The sequence below is a fragment of the Eumetopias jubatus genome, unplaced genomic scaffold (assembly GCF_037043125.1).
Source record: "Eumetopias jubatus isolate StellerSeaLion01/CBP00866 unplaced genomic scaffold, mEumJub1_p1.0 scaffold_8, whole genome shotgun sequence".
Taxonomy (NCBI): Eukaryota; Metazoa; Chordata; class Mammalia; order Carnivora; family Otariidae; genus Eumetopias; species Eumetopias jubatus.
The window spans coordinates 52,140,490-52,155,651 of record NW_028274814.1 but is presented as its reverse complement, the minus strand read 5'-3'; the positions used below and the strand labels follow the sequence as shown (position 1 = coordinate 52,155,651).

At 36.2% G+C, this 15,162-nt stretch overlaps 1 protein-coding gene across 5 annotated transcripts in view; it reads left to right on the top strand.

The window, feature by feature from the left end:
* The window catches only part of EPS8 (EGFR pathway substrate 8, signaling adaptor), a 178,039-nt gene that overhangs the window by 152,914 nt on the left and 9,963 nt on the right, over positions 1 to 15,162 (top strand). For 4 of the 5 annotated variants that reach the window (XM_028119803.2, XM_028119799.2, XM_088025931.1 and 1 more), the window contains 4 exons: positions 57 to 187; positions 3,528 to 3,636; positions 4,496 to 4,639; positions 13,435 to 13,657. In XM_028119803.2, the coding sequence (XP_027975604.1) occupies positions 57 to 187; positions 3,528 to 3,636; positions 4,496 to 4,639; positions 13,435 to 13,657 (607 nt within the window). The remainder of the gene's footprint in view (positions 1 to 56; positions 188 to 3,527; positions 3,637 to 4,495; positions 4,640 to 13,434; positions 13,658 to 15,162) is intronic. The other variant, XM_028119802.2, reaches the window with a different exon arrangement.

Here is a 15,162-nt window from a genome sequence, read left to right as displayed (position 1 = left end):
AGTGGTCATTCCAATAGTCTTAGTGACTTTTTAATCTCTCTTCCTCTGTCTTTCAGCAGTCCAGTGTATCAGAGTATCCTCCAGCTGATGGGTATGCACTCAGTAACATGTACACAAGAGGGCCCCATCCGGACCAAGGGGAAGCGGTTGTGGCTTTTAAGCCAACTCCTAATCGCCACGTAGATAGGTAACATTTCACGGGCACCACTTGGAGAGCTGTGGATAACTGTCTCTGATTTAGTGCAAATAGAGGTCCCAGCGTCTGCATTGTTCACCACTTCTTTAAACTTTCCATCTTAATTGTTTGATGAAGTTTCAGTTGTTCCTTCATAGAATTGGCTTTGATAAACAAAGCCTCTCTTCTGTAATTCTTACTGGAAAACCTCTAGCCTTTAACTCTAATTTAGTGCAAATGCCTTTGGATGACTTTCCCTTTTTAAAAAGATGCTCTGACAAAATCTGAATTAAGAAGAAAGAAGAATTGTTTTTGAAACTCTCCATTAGTTTATACCAGATGGTCTCTAAGGATCTTTCTAGCTCTGTAACTTTTAAAGGAAACAATTTCCATCATTCTCTCCCCCAACAAAAACAAATCTTCCTTTAGATAGACCTATTTCTAAGTATAAACTAAATATTTAGAAGGAGTCAGTGCCTTATTTGCCATTCTTGCCATTTCATCTTATTATATTGTATTTTCACTTTCCAGTTTTATATTTCATTTATTTTCCCATAGTTTCACTCTTGAAAAACATTCAGTGTGGGCAAAGATGGCGAATTGAGATGGGGGAGAAATAAAGGCACTGGAGTAGGTTCACCTCTTCAGTCTTGTTTACCAGCCTCAGATAATGAGGTTGACATTGTGGCCAACCCATCTACAAAAGAGAAAGAAAAGGAAATGGAAAAAAAAAAAAAAGTAGGGGAGAATGGTCATTCAGATGAAGTGGGGTAGAGAACTTGCCCTGCTACCTTCCTACCTCAAAGCCTCACTCATCATGAATGTTGCATTCCCTTTCCTTCTTCTCATTATACTTTTTTCTTAATAAAATCTAAAGAAGATGGGACTTAAAATGTTTGATTTTTGTTAGGAATGATAATGGAGGTAGTACCTAAGTAACTAGTGTGGAAATTTTACAGATATTACCCTAAGGACACCAGTAACATATTAGATTGAGTATAAAGTCAGCAATGAATAATACATTTTGAAAATGCCAACATATGAAATAAGTTTTAATTATAGATTCAATTTTTAGTAGATAATACATGAAAATTATTTTTGAAGTTTAAAAATTATTTCATTGAAATTCTTCTTGACTAACTTATTACTCATCCTAATATTTTCCTTTACTTCTTTGGAATTTGCTTTTATAATTATTTTTATTACCCTAAACTCTGTTACATGCCTGGAATGCAGTAAACGCCACGCAAAGTATAGGCACTCTTCAGTGAAACTTACCATGCCATTAGGTAAACCACCTGTTGAATTTAGAGCCCTCACCTTTTTTTTTAATATTCATGAAGTTTTTTTTTTTTTAAAGATTTTATTTATTTATTTGAGAGAGAGAGAATGAGAGAGAGCACGAGAGGGAAGAGGGTCAGAGGGAAAAGCAGACTCCCCGCTGAGCAGGGAGCCCGACGTGGGACTCGATCCCGGGACTCCAGGATCATGACCCGAGCCGAAGGCAGTCACGTAACCAACTGAGCCACCCAGGCGCCCGAGCCCTCACCTTTGAAGGATTATAGTTTACTGGTATCCAAAAGCCGTTTGTGTTTTAGAGATGTCTCCAGTCATTGCAGACTCCACGTCAGCTCTCTATCAAGTGCATATTTATTACTCCAAAGCCATACATTTTGATACATTATAGATCTCTTAAGAAACTTTCATATATCTGAAAAATTACAAAGTAGGATTTTCAGATTGATTACTGTGGTCAGTATCATAGCTCAGTTTAATCTGTAGAGGACAAGAAATTGTAAACCATGGAGATTTGTAGATTCTAAAGCACTTGACAAAGTGCATGCTGGGCAGTCACCTCTGAGACACTCAAGATAACAAAGACTTCAAGAACTACAGCAAACTTTTCTTTTTAACTTGCTGGTTCAGATACACCGTGGCAGAGAGTTATTCTATCCTTTGTTATACTATTCTATCCTTTGTACTCAACTCTGTTATTAATAGTGATTGTTTTCTAGATCACGGAAGGGGGGAACTTGAGGGGAAGGAAGAAAGACAGGAAACTGAAATTACTGCTTTTCTGACTTTTGAAGTGGTTGAACTTTTTCACCCCCAAATGAAATCTAAGTAGAATGTAAACATATAAACTAGGGAATAGGGGTGGGAAGCCCATGGAATAGTTTTTAAATTATTATTATTATACAATAATTATTTGGCTATAATGTTACTTTTCTCACTTTTTCTTATTTTTTAATATATCAAAAATGGCCAATTGGTAGCATAGCTTAGGGGCCATTTTTTTCATTGTCCCTCATCTCTTCTGGAGTTGCTAAGAGATTGCAAATTACCTGTGATGACATGATACATTGTGTCCACAATTATAATGCCGGCCCTGCTGTGATTCCAGAGGACCCTGGTGGGCCACTTGGCAGGGAATGATGAACAAATATCTTTAGTTCCTTTCTGCTTTTTCTCTTGTAGAAATGAGTAAGGAAATATGGAAAGGTAAATGAAGGAGAAGAGGGAGTAAAATTAATAAGAAACAGTTAAGGTTATTTTATTACTGAAGTGAATAAACTATTATCAGTACATTGTTCATATACCAAGTTTTATTGTATTATGTGTAGAAGTATTTTTAAAAATTATGTTAAATCTATTAATGGTCATTTAATGATTAAAGGAAGTATTTGGTTCTTTGAGAAAGTTTTGTTTTTAAAAAAACAGGACTCTTGGACCTGTTCTTACTATTAAAATAAGTTTATAGGCAATGAATGAATTAATTAGGAAGTGTTACTAGTCTTGTGCTTAATCTACACCTTCCCTTGCAATTTAGGAACTGGACAAAGCTTTCAGTGTCAATAAAAATTGACACTTAGTCATAATTTTTTCATATGAATTAAAGACATTGCTTGAATTAGTGAAATTAACATATAATTTAAATTACCACTATGGAAATTATCTTCATTTTCCTTTAATTTTGTTAAAAAAATGCTAATTTTGATCTTTGTTCTAGTTCTTCCATGGTGGAGAGATGCTCATTGACAAAGCAATGTCCTAGTATATTTAATGGACAAAGAACTCACAGATTTGCGTTCTAGATTTGGCTTAGTACCCAATAAACTTGTGATTTTTGCATTGTTTATTTTTGCCCTAGCCATAGTTTGCTCATTTTAATAGTGAGAACTCCAAAGTTTTTTTTTAGTTCTCATATTCTATGTAATGTGATAAACTAACTACTCGTGAAATAATTTGTCAGAATGTTTTCTGGTAGGAATTAGCTTGCCTAAATGTTTTAGTTCTGTTTTTAGCCTTTAGGAAGAGCTAGCTGAATGATAATTTCTCTTTCTTTTTATAGAAATTATGATCCACTCAAAGCACAACCCAAGAAATATGCCAAATCCAAGTATGACTTTGTGGCAAGGAACAACAGTGAACTCTCGGTTCTAAAGGATGACATTTTAGAGGTACTAGAATTTTACCTTTTTTATACTCTTAATAAAATGGATTTATTGTATTCCTCTTTTGGTATGTATCTAAACCTTCTTCAAAGAAATATGGAAGTCAAGAAATTATTCTTCGGTGTTATTTTATCAAGGATAAGAATATATTATAGATGCTTATATCTATTTAGGAGGGGGAGCTGCTTTATCTTGTTTGTTTGTTGGGTTTTTCTGGGAGGGCGGTGGAGGACAGAGGTTGGATTTCTTGGCTTACTTTGTCCTCTTTCTGCTGCTGGGCTTTATTCATTTTGTAAGCAAGGCTAGTTATGTAGATGCATCATAATATTTTAATAAGAACACTGTTTTTTCTTCCTGTCCTAGTACCCTTGCACAAATATACCCATCAGTGAGTAAGCTAATGATTCTGGGAATAATCTACCGTGACTCCCAAATCTCTTTCTTAGGTCATAACGGAGAGTTCATCTTCTTTGATAAATAATGTAGGATAGTCACAATGGTTTTTGTGAAAAGTAATGGTTTTCATACTGTCCCTTCCTATTCAAAGGATGTAGACAAAAGGCCTCTCCAAGCAAGTCATCTTAGTCATCTATAAGTACTTCAGATAATGCAAATAGTTCACCTTCTTGGCAGGTAATGAGGACCTCAGGTATATTCATGATAGTGGTGGTTCCATACCTGTCCTATACTAGTGATTATAATTAGTAGTGTAACTCCTGGGAATCATTCAACCCACAATATGTTGATAGTAAGCCAGTTTATTAAAAGTGAAAAGAGTTTCTTGGTCTAAGGAATAAAAATTGAGTTTCTTTCATAGATTGGTTTTGGTATGGAATGATGCCTTTATCTTTTTGCATGATGACAGATCCTTGATGATAGAAAGCAGTGGTGGAAAGTTCGAAATGCAAGTGGAGACTCTGGATTTGTGCCAAATAACATTTTGGATATTGTGAGACCTCCAGAATCAGGATTAGGGCGTGCTGATCCACCTTACACGCATACCATACAGGTATTTATGACTTTTTACCAAAATTTAACATTTATAAACTTTCATATTCATCACTTTTCAATGGGATTTAAATACCTTTTGTGTATTCATCATTTTGAGACTTAGTTTGTTACACAATTTGTATAGTTTTTTTCCTAGGGTAATTGAGGGGCAGTGCTAAAGATACAGGGAAGAATATGTTTTTTTCTGATTTATTTCTTCAGAAAATTGCTCAAAATGTTTACCAGCAAGTGACTGTTTCTCGGATGCTATTTTTTTCCCATCCTGCAATGCTCCTGACATGTGGAGAAGTAGTATTTCTGCCTCTTCACTCTTGTCCAGAGCCTTCCTATCCAGTGGCTTCCTCTGGACAGAGGATGGCACTGTGACAGTGGCTGGGGTGTCCAGCAGCTCATCTTCTCCATCCTTTGCTCTCATTCTCTTAAATGTTCTGCCACTGACTAACCTTAAACTTGCACTCTTCTCACCTTACACTAACCCATGAGTATTCAGTTGGACTATAATATTTTTCCTATCTTGATTTTATGAGTAACATACGCTTACAATATGGTGTAGATAGGTCAGGCTCTCTCTCCTTGGTCACCAGTAAGTTTTGAGTGATATGCCACATTTTCAGGACTTTGGTGACCCTGGGTATCTCATTCATCCTATCATCTGAACTCACTATTAAACCCTTGGGATTTTTGACCTGTGACAGAATCTCTAGAGTCTGGTCTGCTAGCAGAGGCCGAATGGAGGGAAAATCTCAGGTATAGCCTGTGAACCTATGGTGGCTTTTATATCAGGCCCCCAGGAAGAATTATTTTAATTTTCAGAATCTTGAGCATAAGATCACAGCTGATGTTGTACCATAAATTTGAGTAGAAGCTACATAGAATAAATATGCTGTGAAATAGTTAATTTTCGTGCCAGGTCTAGGCTTAGTAAGATACAGATTGTCCAAACCTAGAATTGTGATCATACTCCCACTGCCATGACCATTCATTTAGTTATTTTTGGCTCCTCATGGTGTTCAAGTTGAGTACAGGTCCTGTACTTATTTAGAGTGACCTTTGGCCTTATTAGAATCCAAGAGTCAAGCAAACTTTTAAAATAAAGAATTTGTGTACAATTTATGTATCTTGATGACCTGAAGTGATGGCAGTGGAAATTCTGTTTGCTTGTTTTGTCTGGTCTGATGTGCATATGTATTATGTACTTAATTTATGTTCATCATTTGTCATTAGCTGTTGATGCCAAAGAAGGAGTTTGAGTTATTCAAGGTATGGTCTGCTCTATTTCCTGTGGATTTTTGAAGTGAATTTTCTCACTTAGTCTGAATACCTTTTTCTTTCTTAACTTCTTTTCTGATTATGAGATGTAGTTACCTGACATAACATAGTCTCCTGCCTGGTTTATAAATGCCAGTTCTTTACATTCCTTCCTGTAGAGATTTAGACCAGATGCCTTAAGCAGTGTTAAAGAGTATATGCTTGAAATATATGCCTAAAACAGTGATAGAGTATTAAAACGATGATAGAGTATATACCCTTTGAACTTATGGAATGTTTTTAACAGTTATCTTGTGAGAAGCTGTAAGAAACACTGTTCACAAAGGTTATCCCTGGATGCTGCATATGATCGGGAGCCAAGAGTTTATACTTTAGAGTTAAAAACAATTACTCAAGTTTGTGTGTGTGTGTGCGCACGCGTGCACGGTTGCCAGGAATAAGCAAATCCAATACAATAGCTAAAACTTGTAAATAGTATCAATTCTAAGTATTTTCTCCTCCCTGAGATTTCCTAATGAATTTAGCCTCTTTTACCTTTGCCTATTTATGTGCAGTCTTGTCTTTATCTTCAATTCTGACTCTTGGCCTGAGCCATCAGTTGATGTTTCTGTTTAGTGGTTGCTTCTGTTTAAACCTGAAGTAAAACTATTAATCCATATCCTAGGTAAGGAGAGTACTTTTTGAGAGCATAAAAATCTATCCCTCTTTTCTTGAACAGAGCCTCATCTTATATTTTTGTCAACTTTGGCACAACCAAGAAATTTTTTAAGTGCTCACAAGTTTCAGGAGTTTGTTTTGCTACTTTATGTAAATAGAAATGTGTGGGTATTGCCTGCTTGGGGTGTTTCCTTTTAAACTTTTCAACACTATCTGACTGTCTGCTAAAAATTTCTGGATGCAACTCTAAATACAGTATGCATGTGGAAACATTATAGAAGCTGTGTGTGTGTGTGTGTGTGTGTGTGTGTTTAGGTTAAGAGCCCTACTTTAAAAGATTTTATTAAAAGCAGTTTATTTTTTAACAGCTCCTGAAAACTTTGGGCTGAGCCCAACAAAACCACCAAAATCTTGTAAAATTTTAATAAGTAGGCTTGACAGTCTGCTAACTGGCATAAATCCTACTCTAAAAGAATTCCTCTTCTCAAAGCATTTGTAACAAACACACACACAATGACTAGATAAAGTAAGCTGGAAAAGAGCATCCTTGGAAATATATGCCAGTCACTTTATATCTGTAATAACAGCGTTAGCAGTTACCTTTATCTAAAATATCTAAAGAAAACTCTGTAGCTTATTTTGAGATGATAATTAAAGGTACCCCCATATTTATGTAGATTCCAGTGATCCTAACCCCCTAGCCTTAGAGAACTCCACTGGATTACAAACAATCCAACAAGCAATTCTGTATCTTATTCATCTCTTCATTCATTCACCTCCCAAATATTTATTGAGTGCCAGGATCGTGCATTTGATGAAAAGGAAGACAGAAAGCCTAGCACTGAGCAGATCCTCCATAATAGCCTGCCACCCATCTGCCACGGCTTTGCTCCTTTGTGCTTGGAGCGTGATGAACGGTGACCCTCTCTCTCCTCAGAAATGGATGACATACTTTTCCCCTGGTATCTTCTATTCATTGAGATAAAAATTTTGAAGGAATTTAAGGAAACTACTTCTTGCAAAAACATTTTAGATCCCTGTACTGTGCTGCAGAAAGATCCGTAGTGACGAATTGCTTCAGATCCCTTCACGTGCAGATAGCAACGGTATTACCTCCCAAGTAGCAAGTGCCGGTGGTCAGTGCTCACGCTGTGGGCCACGCATTGCTTAAGGACTTCACAAATATTCATTTAATTCCCACAACAAGTCTTAGGAAGTTAGGCACATTTTATATATGAAGAAACTGAGGTATGGAAAAGTAAGTCACCCATAGTTACACAGCTGCTTGAAGCCAGGATTGGGAACCCAGAACTCTGGATTCAGAGCCCATGGGGAATCGGGCTTAGAAAAGAGTGTTTTCCCATTTTGTATTTACATATGGTTTTCACTACATGAATGCTTCAGGGACATTTTCTCAAAATAGTTTTACCATGCATTGTACTGTGATAAAAGTTAATCTGATAGTTAACCATCCTCAGAATGGGATTTCTGCCTTACCCATCAGTTCCTTGGATTTCATCAATTCTTTCATTTTTTTTCACCATTTAGGAAAACAATCCAAGTTACATAATTCACTTAGAAAGTAGACATTTTGTGAATGGTGGGAATAAGGGAATTAGCTGTAAAATGTTCCATGTAACATCTATAAGTCACCATTGTTTTGAAAATGCACAGAGTTGTGACTCTTCCTTTTTCATAGCCCCGTGTTTCCTGCAAGGACTAATGGCGGTCCTGGGGTGGGGGTGGGGGGGCAACACTTGTCTGTTGTTCACACACTTTGGGTTAGAGATTCTCTTCTGATATCAGGGCTGCTAGTACCTGGCAACAGAAGTTAATAGGTGTTGAATTGCCACCTGATGTCCCTGAGAGTCTAGGTTATTTAATATCCTCACATTTGGAGTGATTTTTAACAGCTCTATAAAGACTGCCATTCCCACCGAACGTGTTTCCCCCATGGGTTCCACAAAATTTTAAAAATAAAAGAGAGGGAGGTAATGAAGAATTTATGAAAGATATGCAACACTAAAAAAGATTTAGCGAAATCACAGGGAAAAGGAAGTAGGTGCTTATGAGAGATTATGGAGAAATGAAGATAAACAACATACGTGTTGATAAAAATTTTGTTGTAGAGCATTCTAGGACTTCGTTGTATTTTAGCTGGGCAACAGATGGGTATCCAGGGTGCTTTCTCCCCATCTGGAATCTACTTGCCACCTAAAGTTTCCTGAGACTTCTTTTGACTTGATTCCCAGACCTCTGGCACTGTGACTCTTGTACTCGCATTACCTTCTTGCCCATATAGATTCTCTTGCTGTATGAGAGCAGAAACTAACCCCTCCCTGCTCTTATTTCTGGTGTACTCAAAGTCTTGACTAAAGTCTTTCATTTATTATTTATTATTAAGTCTGTGTGCTTATTATTATTATAGACTCTTACTCTACCAAGGTGCAAATAATTACGATTATTTCGTCACTATGGTCCCGTGAATTAAACAGAAAGTTTCCTGTCTTCTCCGTTTCCTAGCAAGAGATACTGTGATAGTATGGAAAAAGCCCCAATCTAGATACTGATAGTCTGGGATTCTAGCCCTGGTTCTGTCACTAATGAGCTGTGTGACCTTAAAGAAAGCATTTTATTTTTCTGTGCTCCAGTTTGCTCAGCTGTGAAACGGAGGGGGTTGTCAACTTTAATGATCTCCACACTCCAGTCTAGATATAAACAGTTAGTATTTTTCTCTATGCATGTTTAAATAGCCCTAGATTAGAAATGGAATGTGGGTGACTTTTAAACCACTAGTGGTACTAATTTCACCCCATGTTATGAATGCTCTGTTTTTCAAGCTCAGTCCCGATATTCAGATACTGCTAGACAGACAGTGACCATTTTACTAAGAATTTTTCATATTCATTCCAGCAGACCAACTTCCTGATAATATTCAGTTCTTTAAAATGTGTTTTTTAAAATTAATCTCCAAACATTCTATTTATCTATTAATTAGAGGCATGGTTTTTAGATAAGCATGCTTACTTTTTACTTTGTCTTATGTGTTGACACTTTCCCAAGTATTTCTTGTAATGATTTGAATAGTCTTCTCCCTCTCTCTCTCTGTTGTGTGCTCTCTCTATATATATAATCTATTATATAGATATAGATGACCACATATGATTACTATTTATATATAGTAATGACTGCCCAACTTGCACATGTGCAGAATTATAAAATTTTGTTTGTTTACACTGCTTACAAGTTTAAACCTAAAGCTCACTAAATGATATATATTTCCATTTGTAAAGTCAGCTTTTAAAGAGGGATTAGCCTTATATTTAATCTGCTCTAATTGTATTCTTTATAAGTTGTAAGAATAAGATGAACCTATCTTAATATTTTAAAAACACAGTACGCTAACATACAAATAGTTACTGAAATACTCTATACTCTTCATACTGTAGCATGATTCTCTATAATTAGTTTCCATGGCTAGATAAGAATGATGGAAGTTAATTATATATTTACAAGCACTTTCACTGGTTGATTGGTGGGCAGGTAATTTTACTGTCAAAAAACTAATTTGCTCACGTGTTCTGATATTTGATATGAATTGTAATTGATATTATTTTCGTTCCATCTCCTGTGTTAATTTTCTCATTTGATTTGATTTGCTCCATTTTCCTAATAGCAATTACTTGGCGAGCTGTCAGAGGTAACCCACATTTGTTCCCTCATGGCACTTCTGTTTATTATCATTTTTTGGATTCAATTTCTGGACTTAACACCCTCCAAATGTTCCAGCTGTGCCTTTCCCCCCCCCCCCCCCCACTGCAGAGTTCCAAAGAAACCAAATTTAGAGGAAAAATGTATAGGTTAAATTTTTAAGAACAGATCCATTTCAATGGTTTTGTTGGGCTTGCTTGCATAACTTCCCCTCTGAAGCAGTATCTTGCATGAATCAGGAGCTTATCCCTAAATAACTTTCTTTAATCCTAGAGAATTTCAGCTTTAGTGGCTAAAGAAAAGTGACTCATTCTGCCTTAATTATCAATAAGAAAGTAGATTTGCCATAGGGTCTAGTAATTCTCACTCCTTTCAGAGAAACAGAAGACAAAGAAAAAGAGATTTTGTTTTAAACAGAACTTTAAATATATTTCTGGGAGATAAAAGGCAAGCGTTAAGAGGGCGACAGTCCCTGTACAGAAGTTGGTCCACATCAAGGTGACCAGTCATGTTGGCTTGCTCAAGGTCGTGGGACTTTCAGTGCTAATACTGGGAAAGTCCTGGGCAAATGAAGAAGAGTTTGGTCAAGATTTTTGGGGGGCGGGACTTAGAGCTTCTGCACTTGGTTCAAGAGAAGAAAATTCAGTGTAGTTCTGCTCTACCGGACTTCCCATATATTGAGGAGCCATCGATTTGGATCTACCTCCAACCAAAAATAACCAAGAGACAAATAATGAAGGGAGGAGCAGTAAGTGGGTGGTAGGTAAGGGGGCATGAAGGAGATTGGAAGGAACATAGAAAAGTGATTTCAAGAGTCAATACTGATCCTCTGGTTCCTCCGCACCAAGAATGACGAATCGGTTTCCACAGAAAAGCTGTCTTGGTTGCTGTTTCAGGGCAGGTTCTAATGATTTGAAGAAACACTTTCCCCCCTTTTCATTCCATGGATTGGAAACATGAGGCAGGAAGAAAGGACCAAGAAAAGGGGAAAATATGCAAGTAAATTCATGACAAGTTTTCATATGGTTTCTTTTTAATCAAATATGTATGTTTTAAGCCTCTTATTCTGTTAGGTTATATAGATAAAGTTGCATGATACAGCAACACCAGATGAATGAGATGAAGCACAAGATTTGGTGAGTCTGTCTTCAGGCTCAGTGGTGACAGTCACACACAGCATATCCCATTTTTTGCAGTATTATTTGATGGATAGCAAAACACTAGCCGCTCTTGTTTTTATGAAAGCAGGAAATTTGAATCATATCTTGGAGTGCAGGGCTGATAACATTTTTTGTTTGTTTGTTTAACCTTTAAAAACAGTAACTTAAACTGACACTTTTGAGATCTTAATGTGGGAATTCACTAACCCTTCATGAAATTATATGCAGAGGATATTCTTGTCAAGGGAACATTGCATATACATTAATCAGATGACTTTGGTGTGTGCTAAGTATAACATCTTGGTGATATTTGCTGTATTTTGGTTGCTTTTAAATATCTTATTGGCCCAAATATAGGAATGTTGTTTTATGGGAAATAATAATAATAAAAGTCTATTATTGAACATATTAGGAATGTTTTTAGGCCTCCAGTGCCGAGAGGGTCAGCGGTCTCTGTTTCTGCCCCATCTAACTTCAGGGACAGCGCTTAGCAATCTTACCCTCTATTTCTTCCCCTTTCTGTCCTCCTCTCTCCGGTGTCTGCCTCTCTCCCATATCTAGCAGCATTACAGACCCTTCTTTCACTTCTGTTTTCATGTCTGCTTCATACCCTTCCCACTTTTTTCACCCACTGGCAGGTGAGTGGTAGTTTTTAAAGAAACAGCAGAGAAGAACCCGGGTTTCTTCCCACACCGGTTTCCACAGGTGTTACTCATTTGCTGTGAAGGCAACTATGATGATGGTGTGATTTTTGGTTGTTTTTTTGTTTTGTTTTTGAGTAATGATTTAATTTTAAAATGGTGTGCGTGTTGTGTTATGTTTTTCATCTCTGTGGAAATTGGGGAGGCTTCTTCTAAAATCGATGTCACCTTATATTTGGGCCAATTTAGGAATTAAAAGTAAATACTGTTCTAACCAAAGGACCAGATTACCAAAAGGCCTGCTAATTTTGAATTTTGGCATAATTAAAATTGTGCCAGTGCAGTATCTAAACTTTACCTAAATTATAAATCAGTGTTCTGTATTTTTGATTCTACCAAAAAACACCAAAAACAAAAAACAACCAAAAACTGCCTTTTGAGAATTTGGAACTTATTATAATGCAATTATCTATCAGTTAAAATTATTTTGTTTAAAGTTTTAAACTCTTCTGTGGAGTTTAAGAGGGAATATTACAAAAATACAGTTTTCTAATAGCCTAACGATCGTGATTTAAAAATTACTGAGAGTTATTGTGTATTTTAACACATTCACCTTTCTAAATACAAATTCCCACATGGACTTTTTAAAATACATGTTTTCAAGTAGCAGTCACAAACATTTAAAGACCATACCATTACCCTCACCACCACCTACCCCACAGCATTCCTATTTAACAAGGAAAGTTTCTGATTTTTATAAGTTAACATCAAGATGATGGCAGAAAGTGTTATGAGTTGAAAAAATAGCATTTAAAAATTACTTATTTATTTTAAAACATAGTCCTTTTATCTACTGAGCTATTACCCTTTTTCTTAACAAACTACGTGGAAAGAGCATAATTAAACATTATTTAATCTAGCATACTTTAAAACTAAGGAGTAAATAATGCTTTATGTTACTGATACTTAAACCTCCAGTGCAATTAGAGGTTAATATTGATGGAAATTATAAAATACTCAGAAATCTTTTGACTTAACCCTGATCTTGTGTGATTCCAATTTCAAATTTTGTTTATTTTTTTGACATTTTTTACTGTTTTTAATACTACTATTTGCTATTGGTATGTCTTTTTGACCTCTTAATTTACATTTTGAGTTTGAACTAATATGTAGACTATTTAAAAGATGATTTTTAATGATCATTGTATCATATAAGATTGGAGGCATGGATTTGTTATGGATTTGCAGGTAAGTTTACAAATAAATAGCCAACAATGTCCTGTCAAGTATGCACTGTTTTCCTAGCTTAGGTTTTATATTTTTGCAATTTCAAATTCGTTTTTGTCTTTTTATAGAAACAAAGGATGGAGTATGGTCCCAGACCAACTGACACTCCCTCTGCGCCATCACCTCCTCCAACACCAGCTCCTGTTCCTGTCCCACTTCCTCCTTCTACCCCAGCACCTGTTTCTGTGCCAAAGTTCCCGGCAAATGTAACCCGTCAGAACAGCAGCTCCGGTGACAGCAGTGGCGGTATTGTGCGAGATAACCAGAGACACAAACAACTTTCCGTGGACCGTAAGTTTCCCAGGGAGGCAACAATGTGCAGTTTCTTCTGTGAATTAACAGCACTGCTAAGTAAAATATTGTTAGTTCTACTGGTATTAAACATTATGAAATATAAATAGTGGTCCTTTGTACTTGCACAGTACTTCGTAGATTGCAAAGACTTTCATCTAGCTGCTTGTCCTTCAAGTAAGGCTGAGAAACAGGAAGTTCTCTCCACTCTCCGTTTTATTGTGTATACTTCTGCACATATTCCATTATATTGTGATGGTTGAATGTAGACTCTGGAGCCAGACATACTTGAGTTTGTAGAGTGAAACACCTTTTATGGATATTGATTTTCAACAATTTGATAATCCTCTCTCTACCTCAGTGTCTGAAAAGTGAGGGAAAATAATGGCATCTTCTTCATAGGATGATTGTGAGAATTTAATGAGGTATAATACATAGAAATCATTTAGATCAGTCATTCTCACCCAGAGATGGTTATACCGCCTTCCCACAGGGAACATTCGCTATTGTCTGGAGGAATGTTTTGATCACAGTTGGGTGGATACTACTGGCATCTAACAGGTAAAAGCCAGGGGTATTTAGCAACATCATCCTACAGTGAACAGGTTGGTCCCCCACGACAGAATTATCTGGTCCAAAATGTCAATGATGCCGAAGTTGAAAAACTCTGATTTTGACCAATATGACACATAATGAGCAGTCCAAATATTTGCTGCTATCATCATCAGTATGATCATCATAATTTTCCTGCTCCTCTTCCTCATATTTGAGACACACACACACTCACACTCGCCTAACACAATCAACCTGCCAATACCAGTTTCAAATTTGCCCTCCAAATTCAGGTTTTATTTGATTTAGATTTCACATGTTCATAAAATTAACTTTGATTTGTTATATGAGTGATTTCTGTGAAAACCAGATTTAAAATGCTAAAAGAAAAGACACTGTGGCAAACTTTGGATTATCCTTGTTTGTACTGTTGAACAGCAGTGTAGAAAATTTGAAATTTGAAGGTAATTCTAAGGTAATTTTTCTTATTATTTAATATTCAAATTATGTTTGTATATGTATTATAAAATGACTTTGCTTTACCTATACTGGACATGTAAAAATTCTTAGAAAACTAGAGCCAGGAAGATATTTCTTCAATATGTGTGTATGCACATGAATGTGTGTGTATGCATATGTATAAAGGATGTCTTTCGTTCTTTCAATGTGGCTTCTCCTAGGGCTCAGTTCTGGCTTATGTATAAAGGATGTCTTTCGTTCTTTCAATGTGCCTTCTCCTAGGGCTCGGTTCTGGGTTCTTCCCTCCATGTAAACATACTTTTACTGCAAGTGACCAATCTATTTCCATTCCTTTTAATATTGTCCATATTGTTGGAGAAGGAATGACTCCCAAATTTGTCTTCATATCAGATCTCATCTCTGCCATTCATATACAAGTATTGAACTATTAACTTTATTTTTTTTTAAAGGTTTATTTTTTTATTTTAGAGAGA